We start from the raw sequence: 22952 nt of genomic DNA on the forward strand, positions 1-22952 counted from the left end.
GAACTGAAATTCTTGATATAACTCTCAATAAGCCCAGAGGGAGGGTGGGAGCGGCGCGAGGCCACCCCTCCCGCCGCACCGCATTGGCCCGCGCCGGCGGGGGCGGTGGATGGCGGAGCGCGGCCCCGGCATTGGCCGCCGGGCACGTCGCTCCCCGGCCCGGCCGGGCGGGAGCGCGGCGTGGGGGATGCGCACCGCGCGGAGGGGACTGGCGGGGGCCGGCGGGGACGCGGCGGGAGCGGGGCGTTCCGCGGGAGGAGCGTGGCGGAGAGACGCGGGCGCGGCGCGGGGTCGCGGCCACCCGGAGGGCGAGTGGGCGCTCCGCGGTCGGGGGCGCAGCGCCCCAGCGGGCGCGGAGGGGAGCGCAGGAGGGGTGGGCGCGGAAGTGGTGGAAAGCAGCGTCGGGTTCGCGCGTAGCGGAGGGGTAATTCTGAAAACAAGGTCTTGGTGTGCGTTTGGGTTGGTGGTGTGGTTTGGGTTTTTTTGGGGGGCGGGGGATGCCCCAGTGCGTGCTCGGTCTTGCTTGCGCGGGGCAGCGCGGCCGCCCGTGGTGCGAGTCGGGCCCGGAGCGGAGCGGTGGCCGTGGGGCCGCCGCCTGGCGCTGCGCAGGTTCGGAGGCAAGCGGCTGCCCCGGCCCGCCTTCGCCCGGTTCGGCCTTATATTTAATACATGCCCTTTCATCTATAATTCAGGCTGCTCTGACTCCAGCCCTGTCTCGGCTCCCATTTACGCCTGCACACCTTTCTCCTTCCCTTTCCCAAAGGGTCAGCCGAGACACTCGCCAAGGGAGGGAGAGAGCTACTCTGCTGGTTTGGGTTTTGTCTGCTTAAACATTGAACTGGAAAAGATTCCTCCTCTCTGTGGTTTGATAAATAATAAAAGTGATCGTTTCGCCTTCCCCATAAATGACACAGGTAAATTATCCAGCTAGCCACAAAGAAGCATCACATGCCTGGAAGACACTGTAATAAAATGCCGATGTATTACAGTATGAGTGACCTCAAGAGTGTGACAAGAAGATGATTATAGTGCATTATCTATAGAGCATTATATGTAGTGCCTTTTTCAACGTTTTCTGAAGCATGAATGAACCTTCATTTGACTATGCTTTTATTGCTAGCTTTTCTCAGCTTGAACTTAAAAGCCGTGTGACAGAACCTAGCCAATTTAGTACGCCCAGGTACGTGGCCACACTGGCTGCTGGTTCTGGTTAAGCCTTTCAAATACATATGCATAGAAAGAAAGCAAAGATAACATCAGCATTTGACTCTTTCTGTATGTGGTACTGTCTCATTTGCACATTTTCAGTTGGTAGCATTGGTGAGCTAAAGATGAGAGTTCTACCTCGAAGATTTTACATTTTCAGATGCAGGCTCTTAGCCTCAGACTCCTGTATGTGTCTGCACACAGGATGCACTGTTAAGAAATGGTGGAAGCTGGTTGTACCTCTCAGAGGTCAGTAATTTGCATGGCTTGGAATTGTGTGCTACATATTGATAAATGTACATATCCTTGCAAGTCATATGGATGCAGAAACCGTATGTGAACATTGCACATCCTGTAATCCCATGATGTGTAAAGATTAAATGTTCTCAGTTTTGCTGTGCTTTGTAGTTGTGTCCAAAATACTCTTGTTACAGATACACACACACAAAAAATTGATCCCGGTTTTGATGACATCAAGTAACGTTAGAAAACGGAACTGGATCTAATAATAGTTTAAGGAAAATGTTCATTATGTAATACAGGAAGGATGGCTAGAGCCCCAGCACTGAAAGTCAAGCAAGTGACGTGAAGGAGCAACCTTACTGCCAAACCACTTAGAAAAAGAATTCTGTGAATGAATTAAGTATGCAGTTCTTTTGTCTTTTAAAATACAAGGCAGAACAGCCATTAATAAAGGAGATAATTAGAACTGCTAGCATTCTGTGTAATGCAGTCTGCTTCTGAAATACGGCATGTTTATGTATGCATTAATAATGCACACATTTTTCCTGACACTAGTCATATCACAGCAGTATGGCATCACAGACGTTTTATAGCCTCATTCTAGTAACATCACAGGCATATAACATTCTTATTCTAATCACACCATAGTCATTTCAATGTCACATTGTAGTCACATCACATAGCCTGGTAATAATTATTTAACTTTATTGCTAAGCTGAATTTTTTTCTGTTTGCTCAGGGATGACTTAAACTTGTAGTCAGAACTGATTAGCACATGCTCATAAATGAGCTCTTCTCATGTACACAGGGTTAGACTCATGAAAAGTTAGGAAGAGAAAAAAAATTACAGTGAACTAGTGTCTGTTGGACTTAAACCCAATGCAATCACAAGTCACAATAATAGCACATTTTTGCCATTTTCTGAAGTAATTTTAGAAAGCCAAAGATGTTTACGTGCAGATCTGTCATGTTAATGTTTATGTGCTTGTTTTAAAATGCTGTAATTCTTTAACTAATCATACATTATTAATCTCATGGAAGAGACAGGTCTTCAAACTGTTGTATTTGTACACCAAATTGTAAAATTGAGGCCCAGAGTACCAAAGGGGCTAGAACTGTCACAGCTGCTTCTAACAATGGTAGAAAAAGAACGGAAAGGGCTGAATTCCTGAGCAGGAATTGGAATCACCCAGTGCAGCATTAACACCACCCCTGCAATGTGAGGAACTGCTCTGAGACATGTCCCATGCTCACTTGAGTAGCCATGTTTATCCTCCAGTAGATGTTTATTCCATCACTCTTGTATTTGAGAAAACTGCAGTATTCAATGGCACGTTCCCCTCAAATGGAGCTGTGGTGCCGTTATTTGTACTGTTTCTTAATGGTTGCCTTTCTTTACCATTATGGATTAGCCTTTTGTCTATGTATAAGAACACTGGACTCGTAGTCACATCACAACCTATTGAAATTACTTCTGTATTATAACATACTAACTATTCATCCACATCATTGCTTGTTCTCTTCTTCTCCATATTATTATGTATCAAATTCTTTTCCATATCATGTTTGACTCAAATTCTAGCATGCTAGAAACTGACTCCAATTATTCTGTACTAGCTATAGTCAAATTGCACTAAATGGAATTGCTTACATTGTATCACGGTGGCTACGGGCTCACACAATGCATTATACATGAAACTGATTCACATTATGCTTAGCTAACTAAAGACTTTAATCTTGAAGTGTTGAGCATAGAATGCTATCATTCTTCACTGAACTGGCTCTGGTCACTTGATCATTTTGTACCTGGGATTGCCTCTTACAGGCTGTTATTATTAAAGCAAAATGGCTTTTCCTCTCCTGCAGTTCTACCACTTTCTGTGGAGAGCTGATTCATATGCTAATGAATGAGCTTTCTTATTTCATGGCAGAACACTGCAACACTGGAACCTGACCTATGGTGCACCTATAGGATGTCCCCTTCAGTTCAGCATAGTGAAAAAATGCATTATAGAAATACTCTCGTGTGTTCAGATTGCAGGTTATGTGCTAACTATTGAGCATTCCTTAATACTATCCCCAGAGGTCTTGTTTCTGAATATTGCTTAAGTCATTAGGAAGTACATCCTTGGTCCCAGCTGCAACAGGAAGTATTCAAGGCCGTACTGCCAGTTCTACTGAGCAGATCTCAGGGTGTTCCTGGTGTGGTTGTCCCCAGAAGAAGAGATTAGGAGTTCAGTGTGGCAGGTAAAGAAGTGAAGACTCTCCCTGTTACAGATAGTTTTTAATCCATGAAGGAGTCCACCTCCACAGGGCAGACAATCGCTCTGCTCTAACTGGCACTGGCATTTCTGTGCCCTTGATTTCAGCTTCTGCCACTGTTCAGTCTCGCAGAAACCTCAGGAAACCCACTTCTTACAAGAAGCAGTGGGTCAAAAAGTGATGCTTATAATCTGCTGCACTCCTAACCCCCAAAATGTAAGGGCATCTGTGAAGATAAGAGATAGGAATGCCACGGAGGCAGGAGCAGCATATGGAGAGGATTGTGGAGCCCATGTTTTCTTCATATCCTTACAAACATGTTACCCCTTGCAAGCATGATTCTTTGGTCCAGACTTTGTACACCTAATGGTTTGTAGTTCAGGAGCTTGCTTCAGAGTTACCTCATCTTTTTGGGTAGAAGGATTGGACCTGTAGTCTTTATTTACATGAGTAGTTCAAATGAAGTCAATAGAAGTCTTTCGGGTAATGTAAACCATACATAACTACAGCATTTGAAAAAGCCAGGTAATTGAATTATAAAATGTATTTATTTAATATACTCATTTTTTCAATTTCAAAATGTATTTAATTGTTTTTCAGAATGGTTGTGAGAGCTCTAGGAAAGGAAAAACACTTAAGCAAGCAGTTCAGGACTATATAATAATCTGTAGTCTTAAATAAACAACAGTAGCTAAGTCAGTTAATGATTAATAATTTAAGCCCATTGAGCTGCTGAGATGGGGCAAGAGTTGCAGAATTGGGACCTTTTAATGTGCCTTTCATCAGGAAAATAAACTCAGTCCCTGGATAATCAAATCACAAAAGGGGCAGGTGATGACCTTCATTCCATTTGAATGGCAGAACTAAATTTAAGTGAATTTGCCATTTTTTTTGACTGACAAAGATTGCAAATGTCAGTTCATGGCTCTGAAGGGTCTACAAGTGCACAGGCTGAAAGCTGGCATTTTGCAGTGCCAGTGTTTAATCCCTGTCACTGTACAATACAACAAGGTGCCCAACTCCCATTAATTATTGCTGTTTATTTAAAGGTGCAGATTAATAAGCAGGTTTGAATTGTTTGCTTGAAAGTATGTGGGGCTTTTTCTTCCCTCACAGGGCTTTAGTATCTATTTACTATAATAATAAAAATCCATTTGGATATAACTAAAAGAGAGTAATAAGTGCTGTTTAAAAAGCAATTATTAGACCACTTAGATGTAATTTCATGTGGCACAAAAAGAAAAAAAAATGCTTAATTCTTTGCTACACTCATGTCATTTGTTACAATGGAAGTGCCTGATGAATCAGACCACAGAAGCAGATTCCAACCAATGTGCTTTTGTGTAAGGCGAAAATATTCCAAAACCTGCAAATAACCTGATGTCTTACTGATGCTTTATTGTTTAAAAAGAATAGAAGGGAAAAGAAAGGAAGTCTAAAGGCTTTCAGAGAAAAAAATGTCTGAAGTAAGCTTTACTGAAGCATTTTCATTTCCACCAGAACGCTAATGTAGATCTGATAGATGGAGTTATGCTGATGCAATGTTGACAGGATCAGAATGAGACCCGAAACATGGAATGAGACCTCCTTCAGGCATTGTCATGGTTTACCAAAACAGGCATTTACTTTGTTTTTCTGCTTTCAACTTATGACCTGCTCCTTGCTTGCACAGAAAATAGAAAATGCTCAATTTGAATCAATATATATACTCACACTAACTTTCATTAGTGAGATTGACATCTTTACATCTGGATTTGAACCTAAATATCTTCTTTTTTTCAGTCCTACTCTTCTGACAGTTATGCCTCACCATTTACAAAAGGTTACTAAGGTAGTAAAGCTTGATTAAACCCTTTGTCCTCTGGGAAAAAGAAAAAAAAAACAACTTGTTTGACTAGACATAGCTTTATTCTTTAAATTACAAAGGCAGGCAGACAGATGACTAATTTCTGTTTAAAAGCATCATGCTGTTCTGATCGCTCCTTTGTATTTCCAACACTTCTGCGTTTCTTAACATTCCAGTTAAACCAAGGCATCTATGGTTTTGAGGTTTTGTCTCTTGGGATTTGTATGTTTAGTGTTCTGGTGGTAGAAATATTGCAAAAGCTACACCCTTTCATTGAGCAGTTGATGCCCATCTATTTGCCATGCATATGCACTGAAGGGAAGAGCAGAGGTTCCTAAACCGCATCCCTTTTCGGTGCCCCAGTAGCATGGCTGTGATTTTCAAAGACTCTTTGTTCTTCAGGGCTCAAAAGCTGTATAAGAGAAGGTGTGTGTTCTCCTCCTATGGGCAGCAGTACCCTGGCTCTGTACATGCCACCATGTTCTGGGGAAGTACTTTGATGTAATTTTGGCTTTCTGGAGGCCAGCTCCTCTCTGAGCTCATCTTTATATGGAAGCCAGAATTTTGCAGAGTGCTCATGCAGAGCTGAGCTTGAAAGAAAGGATTATTCCAAATGAAATTGCTCTCATGAAAACAATGGGGGAAAATTACAGGTCTGTGTTTGGTATGTATTCAGAGAATAGGAATATCACCAAATGTCTTTGCTGTCATTTACATTCTGTTCAATATCCTAAAAATATTTAGATTCTAGGCAAGAGGAGAAAATCTAAATTACCACAATATGACTTCTCAATAGATTTTCACTGTTCCATTTAGTGACTTTATCATCCAGGTTTCTTAATAGGCAGAAGTTACTCAAAGTCTTAAAATAAATAATGAGTTATCATGTATGTGGTAAGTCATAATGTAAGCAAAGTAAAAACATACAGGTACTGGGGCAGTATTTTCCCTTTATGGGAACTTACTGGGCATTCTTAGAATATAGTTTAGGGGAAGAATAAGCCAGAGTATCATGCGTTCTCCTTTTTTATTACTAATAAATCACTGCTTCTGCTTCCCATGTTGACAAGCAGCAGATGTTTCAACACAAACTCCATCATAGTTAGTCATTTTGTCCTCTCTCTTATCAATGTTTCTGTCGCTCTGAGGATGACATGCATCAGGAAATAAGTAAGCGCCTATCTATAGGGGCATCACTCAGTCATGCTTATACAATTATCACTGCAAAACACACTTCAGACTGATCAATAATTGCTCTCCTTGTCAAATTTCTGGATGTCACAAGCAGCACCAAAGAAAGGGATCAGACCAGTGCAAAGCCTTGTCTAGACAGGTAGATTAGATTGCTTTTAGTCCTAGCAGAGGCAGGAGGGTGTCACAGTGGTCTACAGCAAAACCTAACGAGGCACCCATCATCCTTTTTCCTGCAATAGGCTTGAGCAGATTCAGGTTGTGTGAGCAAGGAAAATCCCCCCTCCAAGGGAGGACACCTTAAAATCTGAAAAATGCAATATTAGGAATAGCTTGGAAGTGCCACAGTTTTTTTCCTGACAAAGTTTGTTCTGACATAGGCCAGAAAGTTGTTATTTTCAGATGGATTTACAGGGATCAGTTCTTAGATTCTCTTTCATATCTCCGTCTTTCCCCTTTATCTTTTTAAAGCTTGGATAGACTGAAGGCCTTCTGTCTGATTCTCTTATATCTGTGCTTGCAAACCTCAGGCCTATGATGAGGAGAGGATACTTGTTTCCAAGATAGAAAGATAGAGTATTTTGGAAAACAGTAACTTGAGTTTATTAACAGTCCTCTTTAGACATTCTTCTTCTCTATAGTAAATGTCTATGTAACTACTTGTCACTGAAGACAGTAAATTTGTGCAATAGAAAAAGAAACCTACAGATTTTCTTGGACTGAAAGCTCAGGTGAAATGCATCTGATGCTAGGGGAAAAACACATGAAGGTGTAATACAAAAATGATACATTTATCTCATTTATGTAAATGTGAGGTCTTTTACTTTAAGGCATAACAAACTATGTTAGTCGTTGTAAAACCAGATCCACCCTCCATATGCTATTACCATACCAGTGAGGAGTAGTAATTACAAAGCTTTTTTCTCACCCACTGCTTCAGTGCTGTCGATCCCACAAAACACCTGCACAATTCAGTAAACTTCATATACTGAACTCTAGTTATTTTAGGAAGGTGAGCTTCAGCTACTGCTTGGTTTACATTACTGTTCAGCTGATTCTTGACTGAGAAATGTAGGGAGTCTTACTGAAATATTAGTATTTGTTCTAGCAGCACAAGTGCCAGAGGACTTCAGGATACACAGTGAGACAGCCAGTTGTATTCAGCACAATAATACACTTTTCATTACTGACAGAAATAATAAAATAAAATGCAAATCGAAAAATTTTGAAATTCTTATTAACAAGATTAGATTTAAGTGAATAAAGAGACTGTCTACTACCCCTAAAGATGCATGTATTGTAAAGATGGTATAGCAAGAATCTCTCTCTGTACAGACACTTATGCTGCTATAAGAGAACCAGTGGAATTGTGAGCTTTCAATTTTCTTCCCCATTAAGTGTTTGATCTTGGATCTAAGTCTTTGAACAGGAGTGAAAATCTCCATTCCATTGGCAAAAATGTTTCTGTCACTCCCCCTTGGTCTGTGATAGCTCAATGCCCTCCACTTTTTCAATGGAACAACTATGCAAGTATTCCTCTGCCAGACCCATCTGTTGCTTTGAAACATTTAATGTAAAATACTGTAAGGTAAAGGCTTTTGCCAAAGCTTGGATTCTCTTGCAGTGACACATCTGTGGCTAACGAGTAATCCTTCTGTTTTATTTATTTTGTATTTATTAGTAGATATAAGCTTTCAATCAAGAAGTTGAACCTAACTGGTTCTCTTGCAGAAGTTCATATGTTTCAGTTTTCCCAAAAATGGAAACAAAAAAATTGGTCATGAAGCAGAATTGTGCTATGCCTGAACATGGGCTTTAAGGCACAAGAAACTCATCTCAAGATCAGGACCTGCATGTTTTAATAGTAGTAAGAGGAGGTAATGTTGAAAACATAGCTCCTCCCCACTAAATACAGGCAGGAGGCTCATTTTCATAATTCTTTTTTAATTGCATCCTTTAAGATAGCATTACAAATGATTATGTCAGTGTTCCCACTTAGCCTAAGGGAGCTCCAATTTAAAAGTATGCAGTCACAAATTCTGTTCTTATTAACACTGATACTGCTTGTTCTGATGTGCAGTAGATCTTGCATAATATTGGAAAACCTCTAAGAAGCTATGTGGTTAAAAAAATCACAAAGCCTCAAAAAAACAGGTCTAAAAAGATCTTAGTTGTCTCAAGGGAGTTACGGGCAGTACACAGGCATCTACCTCACAATGTATTCCTAGAAGTCTTAAGTTGAATGTCATCAAACTGAAGGAAGTTTGTCCGCAGTTTGCTTCAATTTAAATAGTTCTGAAAAGCTGCATTTGTGCTTTTATGGCTGTTCAAAAACCTCTTCATCTTGCCCTGTCTAAGCAATGCACATCTCAAGCCATTTCAGGATCTAGAAGTAAGATCCTTTTCATCTTCTTACTGGCTGAAACAGTGCATGCTTACAAAATCAAGCATTGTGTAAAACATAGTGCATTTTGTTTTACTCTGTTTTTAAGCACAACCATTAAATTTGTGTTTAAATGGTTTTAGTATTCCTTTAGCCCAGAACGCACTTACTTGGTTTTTTGTCTTTATAGATTCAAAATCAAAACTCCTAAGTTCTGGAAGAACATCTTAGCTGTGTCTCCTGATGATGCTGTTCACTTTGATAACATTATTAAGTCCTGCTGTGGCAGGTTGTATATGTGTGTATGTGTGTGTGTGTATGTGTGTGTGTGTGCTGATTCCCAGGCATAGTGGACAAGACTGGAGGGTGAGTCTTGGCTTGCACTCTTTACTTAATGAGCTCTGTACATCCCTTGCATGAAACTGTAATTCAGGAAAATCCTTCATAGTGTCGGTAAGCCTGACCCTCCACAAGTAATCAGTGAGTTGCAGGGGGTGCATGGAAGGATGGTGCATACTTGAGTCAGACAGGACAAAGAAAAGAAGCCTCTTGGCTCTCCTGCTTCCTCAGAGAACTCTCATGAATTTCTAGCCTGTTATTCAAGTGCTCTCGGTGGCTCGTTTTCCACTTCTAAGAGGTCTGTAGTAGGTAATTCAAAAACATTCCTAATACCAGTTGCTTTCAGTTGTCTAAACAGGGCTCTCTCATGCTTTAAGAGAATCTGTCAGGATGTGCAAATTGAAAATTTACATGTATGATTACATGCTCTCCATGTGCTGGTGGATAAATCACCATGCTAGTCAGAGTTTCTTTTTCTTTGACTAGTTTAAAGGAAAGAGTGGTCTCACTTTCATTTCTGAAACATAGCCACTCCATAATTCGTCACTCTTTCCACGTGTTTTAGAGGCAACCAATATGCTCCTGTGAGGGATATGCAGCTTGACCATGAACATTTCAACTACTAAATAGCTTCCTGGAGCTTTACCTAACCTCATTTACTAGCTCAAATGCCATAAAAATTATCCATACATTTTCCAAAATGTTATCTACTGTGAACTGTGTTATATGGAGGCACAAGGGGAGTTTATGTGTTGGGGTGGTTTTTTATGTTTGTAGGGTTTTTGTTGGTTTGCATTTTTTTTTTTTTTAATTATCAGAGAAGTGTCAGTAAATGTCTTCATTATCTTGATTAAAAAAAAAATCAGAATTAAAGAGTAATTAATCTTCCTTGAAGACATTTACATCTAAATAGCAGTAACGGATCTAATGATCTCAAATTTACTGTGCTACAATGAATGTAGATCATGGAACAAAGAACAGTTGGGGGAAAAAAGGATTAATATTTATACAGTGTCATTTTTAAACAAAGGCATCCAGAATAATTAAGTATGTGTATATATAAGAAGGACTTTCTGTAATTAGGAAGCATTCCTATGGTACATTTTATGGCTTAGGATGCAATGAAAACTATTTTTAATTGTATTTCAGAGAGTAGTCCTATTTGGTGAAGGAAAAGTACAAGGGGTTTTTTTGGTTTTTTTTGTTGTGGTTTTTTTTTTTTTTTTGGGGGGGGGGGGGACGGGAGGCGGTGTTAATTTTACAGATAAATATAGAAACTCTGCTTGTTTCCCTGAAACTGCTGAAACTTTGGCCGCTGACGCCAGGAGCGCGGCTTTAGGCTCAAACAATTCTTGTCGGAGTTTCTTCCTTCGGCGGGCGGCGGTGTCCCCGGAGCGGCCGCGCGGCTCGGAAGCGCAGTAAACAGCGGCATCTGGAGGCGGATCGCGGGTACTGCACGGCAGCCCCAGCCCGGCCGCTCCTCCGCGCCGGCTCGGGCAAGCCGAGTGAGGCAGAGCGTGAGGCGGAACAGTTGCCATAGTAATCTTCTGTTTTATTTATTTTTTAAGTATTGCTGAATGCATTCTGCTTTTGGGACGCCAGGAACCCTGTCCCACTGTCACAACAAAGTACTTGGATGACTTAAGGATGTTCATTTAATCACAGGCATTTAAAGATACTAGTCTAGCATCCACTATTGGTGTGTAACCCTCGTTTTGGTTCTGTTAGGGTGACAAAATAGTACATAAAATTGCCATAATAGAAAATCAGGAAATAGCTTGTATATCATGTAGTTTTGACCAGTGCATGTTTAAATAATTACCTTTAGGTATTTGTGCTTATTATAATGTAATTCAAACTGCACTAAGAAATTCATTGAAAGTGTTTTTAAAACCTAACTAAACCCAGCAAATAATAATTCTTAATCCATCAAACAATTGTTTGGAATCGATGGTAGGAAACAATATCTGTGAAAGGATGTAAAAGAGAGGCACCTTGTGAATGTAAGATGACATTCACAACTTGACATTACTGGATTTCCATCTCCCACCTTAGATGCAGTGAGAGGCAACAATTGACAAAAACCCATTTCACTAAAAAGTGATGAGTTATACGTCTCCCTCCTTTTTTTTATAATTCATTTCTGCCATTTTATAGACTAAAATATTTATCTAAATAAAATAATATTAATATATTTATTAAAAACAAGCAAACCACAAACCAAGATTAACTAACCAACCAAATAAAATACCTATCTATAAATAACAAATTTCTTGGTAAATTGCTATTGTTTATATATTGTCAGTCTTAACTGAAGTTTTAGGGTTTTTTCTGTCGAGACCCTAAACATCTTCACATCCTGTGGGTGTCTGCTATCCCTGCTTTGCCAAAGAAGGACTTATCCCACTTCTGTTTGTCAGAGTTTCATATTATTTCGCAAGAATTAAAGTGTCTAAGACTGTCTAATTTCAGTCAAGGGTCAGTCAAGAGTGCAATCTCTATAGAACTTGAATGCAAGAGGTGTATTAGGATGTAACTTAATATCTGTTTTACAAATGACCTGCATTTAAAAACATATCATTTCTTAATGAAGCTATACTGTTAATTAAATGAATTAAACATTGTGGTATGAAACAACATCAAACAAGAAATAATACAGGAATTAATTACAGCAAACTTTTGGTAGAGCTGTCAAGTTCTTACAAAAGATAAAACCTTTGATAGGACAATACTGGCTAAAAAGACAATTTTCCTTTTATAATGTTATTTTTGAAATAACCATCCATTTTGAAGGTCGACATCACTTACATCCAACGATAAGCTTATATTCATTTGGGTACATATTATGGGAGTACTGTTAGTATTACAATGGTGACTGAGTTAATGAAAAATGCTGCTGCATCCAGTGCATTATTGTCTGACAAGGAAAGTTGCAAACATTTGCAGAAATGAAGCAAAAGGAATGAAGATACCTGTGAGATGATGCTTTTCTTATTCTAGTAACTCTCTCATGAAGTTTTGTGACAAGGACAATAGGACCATAGTTTCATTGTGATCAAATAACAGTAGTATTGTTAAAATAATTTAAAATACTATTTCAAACCCATTCATATAATAAAAAGACCTTGCTTTCTCAGGTAAGGAAGAGACCACAGAGCTGATGGCAGACAAAAGTAGAAGGGATGGGAGAAGTGCACACCATCTTCTTCTTGAAGAGGCAGAGACCATGACCTTGCAGGAATAGGTGCCTCATCAGGCACAACTCCAGTGGGCTTGGGTGTTTGCCTGGGAAATGCATTTATAAGGAGAAAAAAAATGTTTTGCTGCAGTTGCACAGAATCCTTCTTATTTCATCCACTCTCTTTTATTTTCAGACAGAAGAACACTCCTGCACAGAGCTCGACAGGCCAGGTATGCAGCAGAGGGTAAGTTTCTGCACATTAGTGCTTCTAACATGCTCACTAATGTTTATACATCTCCAGAGGGCTTTGGTGTAGGAAGACAGTTGCTCTAGCAGGGTATCTGGAGGTAAAGTGTGAACTCTAATGAAAGAAGTGAAAAAAGCAAACAGCTGGGCTCCCTATCTTGAGATAGCTGGGGAAATTGAAGCAGTCCATACGAGCATCAAATAGGAAAATGTGATCTCTTGCAGGAGATACTACTTTTTTTTTTTGGTAGCAAAGTAATTCTTTATGAAATTTAGCTGTAGAAATTATACACATTTAGGAAGTACTGGATAGCAAATGATGTGGGAGTATTCTGACAAGAAAGGGCTGTAGTCACAAAGGCCAAGATCAAAGCAAGAAACAAATGTAATACTGAGAAAAAGGTTATAAATCAGAAAACAAAAGGAGAAAGAAAGCAGCATCTGTGTAAGTTTGTTAAAATTAAACTAGGATTTTTGATTGGTGGTTATACAATGATACTTTTAAGGTGAATTGCTGGGTTGATGAGAATATTTACATTTTATACTTGCTGTCATTTGATAGTATCACAGTGAAGCTGCAAAGTTGTGAAGTTGTCAGTGACCTAATGCCTTGACCTCTATTGCCCTTAGAGGGTGATATAGTTCAATATTAAAGGCACTGCCAGATTGTCTCAAGCTGTCCCCACCAAATAGTTCCAGTGCTTGAAAAAATGGATTCTGTGCTCAGTGGAAAAGATTATACAAATACAATTGCTCCAAGTATGAAATCTCACAGTAAAATTCTTCCTGTTACTCCTTTCCAAAATGCAAGTTTTGTTCACTCATTACAAATGAATATTTGTGCTAAAATTGATAGGGATTTTCATGAATTATCAGCATGCTAAGTGTCCTCTAATCATCCGCACTACTGCCCTGTTATATGAAATTTTGAGTTGTTGTTTCTGTTCATAGAGTGTTTATTTTTCTGGAGGGAAGCCAGGAATTTCCATTTCTACAAGTATAGTTCACTGGTAAAAATACTATAGCCATTCATGAATTCATTTTTGGGAGAGACATGGTGCAATTTTAAAACTGTAGGAAGGAACAACCCTGACAAATCACATTTTTCCCTGCTACACTTAGTTTTTACTTTCTCAGTAATAGTTAATTACATGCCATATTGGAAAACGTCCACTGCACTGACAAGCAGTTGAGAAACAGCAGGACTTTATGAAGCAAATATCTCTCCTTACATACCAATTCATGGAACTGGGAAGCTCTCTTATAGACAGCAATATAGATGAGGGTAAAGAAGATAGTGAGAACAAGCTTTAGCTGATGGTGTCAGAGGATTGCTGCTAGAACCATTTATTAAATGTGGATTCCCAGTATTGGACTAGATAATCACACTGAATTGATAGGAGAGCACAGCTTGCAATGGCAGGAATATATTTGCTGAAAATTTATGTCAAGGTTGCCTTGGAGCTGCCAGCCTCATACCAATATAAGATTTTCTTGTGTGTAGAGATGAATTTTGTCATAAACATCTGGAAACTTACCCTTTTTGACTGCTGCTGGTCAGCTGCAAACCCATTTGAAACCACTGCCATGTCACACCTAACACCAGCATCAACAGAAATGCAGGTCTCAATAAAAGTGAGTCAGGAAGACACCTTACGGTTTGAGGGCATGAAAAGCTTCATATTCTCAAATGACAGTTTTAGAAGCAGTTTGTACCTGTTTAAAAGAGAAAAAACAATCCAAACTTTAATCTTTTCTTTTTTTCTCTAAGGAAATTCCCAAGTTTGATATGGTGTTTTTAGCTTTTGGCAAAGTATGCTGTATTGGGAAGATTTTGCACAACCGCAGATCTATGAATGTGAGAGCGCTTGCATTCCTGCTCTTCAGGTTGTCAATTTTAGGGCATATATGTCCATTAACAATTTTAAAAACATTTTAAGTATGGAGATTCATGTTTAGACTTCCAGGCTTATGCATGATTTCCATCAATACAAGGAGGTCTGTTTTGTGTATGTTCTATTATTAATTATGTGAGTCTCAGACAAGCTGAGCCTGTCTCAACAGTAGGTCAAAGGCAGCGGCACACTCTAGCATGTCTTCAAGTCCTCACTGTTGATCTCCTAGTTAAGGACTTCGCTGCAGTGCTCTGTGATTCCCATCTAGTCCATATATTCAGATTTCTTTCACAAATTAAAACACAGAGTGAAGAAGAAGGGAAAAAAGGTGGAAAAGTTAATTTTCTGCTCTGAAGTTGAGCCTTCAGCAGACCCATCCAGGGAGTCATGGAAATCTACAGTGGAAATATCGCAGATTTATATTCCCATATGCCAGGGGGATTCTGTTTCTGAACATCAGATTCAAAGCCAGTTAAGAAATGTCATGATCTTCTGCATGGGCTCTCTGAAATCTGAATTCTTTATATAGCATATTATTTGCAGATAGAGGCCCTGGTGGAACTTCCCTCTGCATTCTCACAGTAAGAAAGCAAGCAACTAAAAGAACTCCAAGAGAGAACAAAAGGACAAAACCAAAGCAAACTAAAAAAAAAGTTGCTTAGCAATGCATCCTGTACCACTCTGGGGGGATGGTCTTTGTCACAGATATTTACATGTTGTGAGTAGAATTTATTGAAAAGCAGAGAAACATTTGTGCAAAGCCAAAAACATAAATAAATGGTGAATTCCATTTTTTTCAGCACTGAAAAGATCAAACTAGAAGAAAAGACACAAGAAAAAATGCATGTATACATGCATTTTAAAAAGTTACTAATCTGGAAAAAGGTGGGTTTTGTTTGGTTTTTTTTTAGATTTTCCTTACTTGTCCTTTCTACTCCTACCCCATTTGTGCCATTTGGTTCAATGCACTGAGTGATAGTTCTGTTAGGGTTTATTTTTATATTTGCAACTTTGGGCCTGTGAAAGCTTCAGAATGGTGAAAGAAGAAATATTTAACTTTAAAAAATGAGTGTTGGAAGAGTGGCAGGCTAGAAAAATTTCAGAGTTTAATATTTCTTTTAGTGCTTTCATGACTTAAGAATTTTAAGAAACTGAGAAACTGGAAGAATGAAAGAGGTGGAAAAAATCCAGCAACATCGCTCATATTATTGAATTTAATTGCAAGGAGCAGGAAAATAAGAAGACAAAAACTGAGGACCTTTCAACATTTACATTAATTACTGTCTCCAAATCTTTTGAGGATTATAGTTTAAAAAATCTGTAGGGAACAAAAATTATATCGTCTGCATTCTTCCTGGTGTTTTGTTTTTGTTTTTTTTCTAGAAAGGCTTGCCTATTTAGGCGTCTCCTTTTCTCCCATTTATGGTTGGCTTCCTTTCCAGCAGACTGCTACAGACCTTATTCCAAATTGGTGACAGTGTACTTTTTATACTTTCCCTTCTGGTACAGCACATTCGAATGATAAAAAGCCTTATCATGTGAATGTGCTCACTGAGTACACGAAAGCCAGGCATCATGCATATTAGTTTTTCTCATGGACTGATTGGTGCCATGCTTTAGGTTACAGGTTTCATAGGTTCCTGTGAGGTACATTTCCTAGTGCAGCATCACACACTGTCCAAGGTATATTTCACAGCTTTTTTAAATTCCATTTTATTTTAGCATTTTATCGGGTATATTGCATAGCATTTTTTTATAGCAAACTCTTGCTATGAACATTTTACAGCACAAACTTTCATATGTATGAAAATATATAGACATGGCAGGGCACGGATGAGGCAGGAGGCAGGGAATATTTTTAACCTCTAACATTCTCAACACTCGGTGCAAAACTCCATTTATTTTGTAGTGGAATTTGTACATGTCTTCCAAAGACTAAAAAAAATTGAATTTAAGGCACAGAAAGTGTCATATTTTGGCTCTAATATTACAAGGCAGAGACACCTTGCTGTTTGTGCCAGTGTAGATAACTATGTTCTTTTATCACCTTCGAAGGAATCCTTCTGAGGAATAGAAATCCTCAGTACCTTACTGATCTGTTCTTCTTAAACAAGCAAGTCCTCCGCTTCATGGCTGCACAAGTGAATGACATTTTATGATGTAAGAAATGTGAGAGAAATACACATAGGATTAGTTGCTTGTCCCCCAGTAATCCCTTAAATTCTTTTAGCCTTTCCTACCACTCACCACTGTCACGGTGACATGTTAAACAGCCTGAGTTATTTGTTTGTTCACAGTTTCCATGAGCAGTGTGTTTTTCTGAAAGGCTATGCTGGACAGCAAGGTCAAAAGCTGCTGCTTTGTTTTGTCCTGGATTTTGCACCCTCTGAAGGGAGAGAGAGATGGTGTTATCTCTGAGAGTGAGTTTAGAGGCTTTGCTGGACAACCTTTGGCAAGTGCAGGGTGGAACAGGCAGGGAGCCTGCAGCTGGCGTGCGAATCGGCAAGAAAGCAGAGAGCACAGACACAGAGGTGACAGAAAGGAAACTTTCAAAGACAGTCAGAGAGAGTCTGCTGCAATCCACGGTGAAAACTGCCGGATGGAGAACAATGTCAGAAGGAAGGACGGGCACAGTGGATAGGGGAGAGATTTGTTTTCAAACGGTTTAAGCTGTTTTCCCCAGAAAATCTTCCTTTTCTCTATTGTAATGGTAACCTTGTCCTCCCCTGTGACCTACTGAAGGATAATTTTTAATGCTAAAAGCCCCGTTTTGTGGTTTGACGTAAGGAACAACATTGGCACACCTACCTCATGTCTCTGGCTGACTCAGTGTCACATCACATTGACTTGCAATTTGCACAATGAACAGCCTCTCGGACACAGGACAGGAGGAAAGACTTACCACACTGCCAGTCTATATCCAGAAGAACTGAAGTGGAAAGAGACTTACAGTTTCCCAAAACAGGGAAGGGGATATGAAGGTAACATCTCTGAACTGGATGTAGCACAGAGTATTTCTTCTCTAGTGCCAAGTCAGCTGCTGCTGGGAGCTTATTAACCTCTGTGTATAGCCATTGAGGAATGAATTCCTATCAGTTTACAAGGCATAGAAAATGTTATAAGGCAGAAGATGGAAAAAGACATGATAGGACAAACTGAGAGCAGTCTGAAGGGCACATCTTTTTATTAAGCCTGCTGAACATTGCCTCCTGTAATAGCAGACTGCAGATCTTTCCAGGTTTTGTAAATAACTTGGTGTTTCTTTCCTCCATTACAGTAAATATACAGCATAAGACTGGGCCTTAGACTTTCTTTACCTCCCATCCCCTGTTTTCCAATAGTTGCGGGTTCTCTGGCACAAATGCCTTTACTAATTATATACTAATAGCCTGACATTGATTTAATTTTATCCAACCATTCCTAATTGCCTTTGGAAAGTCAGAAATGTGAATAATAGTGCAAATACCCTTGTAAAAGTGAAAGGGAGTCAGTCAGTCAGTCAGTTGCCAGTCACAAAAATGAGGCTGATAGAGGAAAGAAAAATACTGCCTTTCAGTAACTTTGCCCCTCCCGAAGTTAAGTATAACCAGTTAGATAATGACTATGCTATAATTCTAAATTGAATGTGATTTTTTGGTAAGGTTGGAGGAACATGGGAAATAACTGCAGAAACTTAGACAAAAGAGAATCGGGTCCATGGTGATGGATCCTTGCTTGCGACAAAATATCTATAAATCATCTTATTGTGTTTAACTAGTAATGCTGTCTTCTCTCTTGACTTCATTTTTTTTTTCCATATCCCCCTCTTTACCACTGTTTGGGTGGAGATGTGTAGTTCTGTAAAGTATTTTTCAAGGAAACAAGTCAGATGATTACTCAAAGCACGAAGCATTTCTTCCACTTGAGCACAATAAGCTCAGAAGGACTTTTCTACTGCTTGCCACGGGGCTGAACAGACCTGTGCCATGATTTTAGGGGCTGCAGAGAATAGGTAGGTCAAAAAATAATAGTTTCTTGTAGCAAAGTTTTGGACCTTGATTTCAAGGGGAAACAATCCAAAGTCCTAATGGCCCACAGGTTTCCAGGAAGGGAGTTAGGCAGAAAGTCCATAGGTTGACTGGACTGTAAACTGAATGGATTGTGTGTGTGTACTTTGTTGACTGTGTGCATCCCATTTATCATAACTTTACTTTTTTTTTTTGCATGTGTATTTATCTCAGACAATTTTTACTTTTTAATTGAAGTTATAAACTTCCGGGGTTTTGTACTTTAGAAGGACCATCTTTAGGAACTCCTTTGCTTCCACATTAAAAATAAATCACTTTTCACAAAGCGTTGTTACATAAAACTGGAGTAAAGTAGTGCAAGTTCAGTTGGATAAAAATGAAGATAAAAAACCAAGAGAACGAAGCTCTTTTCTTCAGTATTAAAAGAACAAGATAGCTTGTGTGATTGTTTCTCAGTGTTTTGGAGTAGTCTCTCACCTCTGTCAACTGAGCTGTGGTGATGCTTTCACAGATAACATGAAAACATGTTGTCACTGAGTAATTTCTGACCTTATTCAAAGATATCTCTTTCTTTACTTTATTCATCAAAAAGCTCTGTGCACTGTTGTGCAGCACCCTTGGTGCTTGCAGTACTTTGTTGCTGGTAAGCTGAATCTCCAGCACAACAGTAAGTAGATACTGATCAATAGTGACCAAAAGTGACACATTTCCAGAAGATGCCAGCTGTGAGCTTCTAAGCCCTCTGGAGAATGAAGTTTGGCATGACTCACACCCAGAATCTTAAACAGCCTGTTTTATCCCGGTTCTGTAGTTGTTACTGATCCATGCATCTCTAAAAGCACTCTTTTTCCACAAAGCAGTGCTTACCTTATGAACGTCAAAAATGGCAGTTTTAAAGGTGAATAGGAGCCAAGCAGCAATCACATTCTTCTTCACAGAACTCGGTGCTTGTTGCCAAAACTATTGTTTCTATCATTAGCTTCATTACCAGTCTAACTTAATTAGCTAAATGACATTATTTAGTGGCAAGTTCACCAGTACATCTCCACTAACAATTCCATATTTAATTTAAATTTTATTCATGTAAATATTCTTATTCATAAATTATTGCATAATTTAAATTTTATTCATGTAAATACTCGGGGAAGTGGGCAGAAATGAGATGGGCAGAGGACAGAAAAGGAGGCCGAACAGAGGGGCCCTTCCTACACAGTGTTTCACTGATGAGGATGCAAAGGGAAAGGAGAAGGACTGTTTCTTGTGGTGGATTTTGTTAAAGTCTTCGTTCTTGAGGCGCAAGAGCTAATTGCTGTCAAGAAAAATGTGCTAAGGCAGCAGAGGGAAAACAGGTGACATATCCAGTGAAAACTGGTTTCCAGGTGCACTTGCCCAGTCACAGAGGGAGCATTTGCAGTTACCTCTTTCCTTTCACTTACTGGGTAGAAGAACAACTCCCAGGTGTTTTGAGACAGTTGTAGGAATTACTTCAAACACATAGTCCCGTGGAAATCTTTTTAATAGAAGAAATTAGAAGACTCCAGAGGAGTGATGGCATTCTCCTTAGGACAGCACAGCATGCACTGTACCACTTACCATGAGACTGCCCAAGATATGACGGTAGATGACCACGACAGGATTTTATTGTGTTTACTGCCAGTGCTGTTCAGTGACATCCAATGCTTGATAGCTATCAACGGGCTGTTTGTGTACTTGGCTATCCTACTTTGATGGATATCATGCCTTGGCTTTCATTTCCCTTCTTTTTAATATAACTTGTAATCCCGTGACATTGACTCAGATCAGCTTTATGTAAAAGTGTCTTCAAGTTCCTTCACTGTGTATTTAACTGTTGCTTTCTTATGCAGAGGGTAACTTTCCTAGGTATTTCTTTCTGGTTGTGCCTCAAAAATCAGAGTAATGACCCTGTTATATTTAACTCAGAAAGAAATCTAGCCCTCTTGCTGCCATAAAATATGGGTAATTTTTCAAAGTCCTGTTAAACATAAACTGTGTGCAGATCATCCCTGATGTATTTGTAGGGATGTAGTGATCAAATGTATATATTCCACCACTGAGCCGTGTTTATCTACTTGTTTATACTATGTATACTAAGTTCTGATTGAAAACAGTTTCACATCTGTAGAGGAAATGGAAGAGTAACAGTGAATTTCAGAAAATAGAACGAAAATTTTGAATTGTAGAACAAAACAGGTCTGGATATGGACCACCAGGGAGTGTCACACAGGTCACAGCCCACTTTCTCATAGTTGTGTCATGTGCAGAAAAGGGGGGTTTCGCACCCACAACTCAGGTGAATTATTTGAGACATCTGTGGGTTGTAAACTGGTCATCTTGTGAAAGGACTTGCTATTTTATTGAATCAACTTTCCCTGAACAATATCCAGTCAAGGCCTCTCACACACCAAACACCCATCCATGGTGCTAAAACAAGGACCAGCAGCATCTGAGACTATAATGCATGACAGGGACTGAGCAGGAAAGAGGGTTCTTTTATAGCCCTTTCGGTGGGACTCTGATGGACTCAGATGAGACTATTTTAGTAGAAAATCCTAATTGGTCAGATTTTAAATGTTCTAGTGTTTTGTCTCCACACTTTGTACCTCATAAATTGTACCAGAATTCTTCAGTTTTGTAGCTGTTATTGTAATTAGCAAACTAAATGACTTTTGCTTTTAAACCCATAATTCACAGCTAACTGCTTAATGCCACTGCCATAAACATGTGCTTTATTGACGTCTTAAGCCCTTTCATTGTGAGAACACTTTTCTTTCTCTCAAACACTCCTCTTCTAGTAACAGTCACCTATCCCTACCCAAACAAGTTGCTCATCAAGCAGCTCTCAACCTAGCTGAGACAGCTAGTGATCAGTGGGTTAGTAAGTAATTTTTCTCAAACCTTTGTTTATGTGTTAAGGGCCTAATTTAGCCTTCCTCTTTTCTACAACTGTGGCTGTAGTTGACCCTGAAACTTCACAACATGTTTTGCTGTGTTCAGGGGAATTTAAAAAAAAAAAAAAAAAAATCAGTGCAGACAATTTATCTCATCTCAGAGATTCTTTTCCACTACCAGTGCTGAACAGTTAAGTAAATTTAAAATTAAAAAAAAAAAAAAAAAAAAAAAAAAAAGAGGAAATCTGCTGTATGTCACCTATGGTGATTGCATTTCATTGGTATCTGAACTCATTCCTTTGCTTACAAAGGAGATTGGATCCTTTGATATGAATGAAACACAGATAAAAGTTGTCATTGCTACCAAATCACATACATATCTGGTGAAACTCCACTGGTTTTGTCATATTTCAAGAGGGTGAATTTAATCTAATGCTTTTAAAACCATTATTAACTTGAGAAGGATTTGAAGTAAAATGCTTTAGTATTTACAAATACTGTGCCTTGGTCACCGATAAAGAGGATTCTGCACAGCTATGACATTTTACCTACCTGTCCACGTGGATGTGGGACCATCAGAAATGGATACCTTGAACCTGCATCTCTATGTGCCTAACTATAATTACAACACAGTATAGTGTTGAAATTCAGATGCTGTGCTGGATATAAATGCAGTTCAGATATAAATTTTGTTCTTTTCCAGGTCGTCAGGGAGATTGATAAGGATCCACAGAAGAATTTATGTACTGCAATATGTAATTTCTGAGAGTTCTGCAGACAAACTGTATTTTCTCCTTTCTTCAATGCATTGGTAAAGGGAGGTGTCCCAGAAACTTGCAAGCCAGTCAGAGATTCACATGAAATAGTAAAGCTCTTTGAAAATCCTGAGGGTAGAGAAAGGTATTAAACTCTTACTCAAGAAAACATACTTATTTCTCTGACACAAGAATTCTTTTATGTAAGAACCTGAGACACCACTTTTACACACTGCTACGCAAAACCTGACAAATAAAAACTGAACAATAAGAAAGTCTACAGAAAAGTCCCAGCTACTCTCAACATAGTAATAGAGTATTCATCTCAAAGGACACCAAGGTTAGAGGTGAGGATTCAGTTCTCAGAGTCTCTGTCCTAGGAAACTCTGAGATACTGGATAAAAGCATTTTGTGTGATGCTGTTCAAACACATATGAGAGTTGGCCATACTGGGAGTCCCTGATGAGACCAGACATTTAACAGCCTTAC

General features: G+C 39.2%; 1 protein-coding gene across 1 annotated transcript; it reads left to right on the forward strand.

Moving 5' to 3' along the window:
- Nucleotides 1-109: 109 nt before the first annotated feature.
- On the forward strand, nt 110-22487 carry LOC125321162. The gene is made up of 3 exons (XM_048293558.1): nt 110-914; nt 12845-12895; nt 22412-22487. The coding sequence occupies exons 1-3, from the start codon at nt 110-112 to the stop codon at nt 22426-22428; spliced, it is 873 nt and encodes a 290-aa protein (XP_048149515.1). The 3' UTR covers nt 22429-22487.
- Nucleotides 22488-22952: the final 465 nt, after the last annotated feature.

The sequence above is a fragment of the Corvus hawaiiensis genome, chromosome 2 (assembly GCF_020740725.1).
Source record: "Corvus hawaiiensis isolate bCorHaw1 chromosome 2, bCorHaw1.pri.cur, whole genome shotgun sequence".
NCBI classification, from domain to species: Eukaryota; Metazoa; Chordata; class Aves; order Passeriformes; family Corvidae; genus Corvus; species Corvus hawaiiensis.

Coding starts and splice junctions, on each gene's coding strand:
- LOC125321162 (XM_048293558.1), top strand. CDS start 110: ATGGCGGAGCGCGGCCCCGGCATTGGCCGCCGGGCACGTCGCTCCCCG. Junction 915..12,844: donor CTTCCCCATAAATGACACAG/GTAAATTATCCA, acceptor TTTTATTTTCAG/ACAGAAGAACACTCCTGCAC.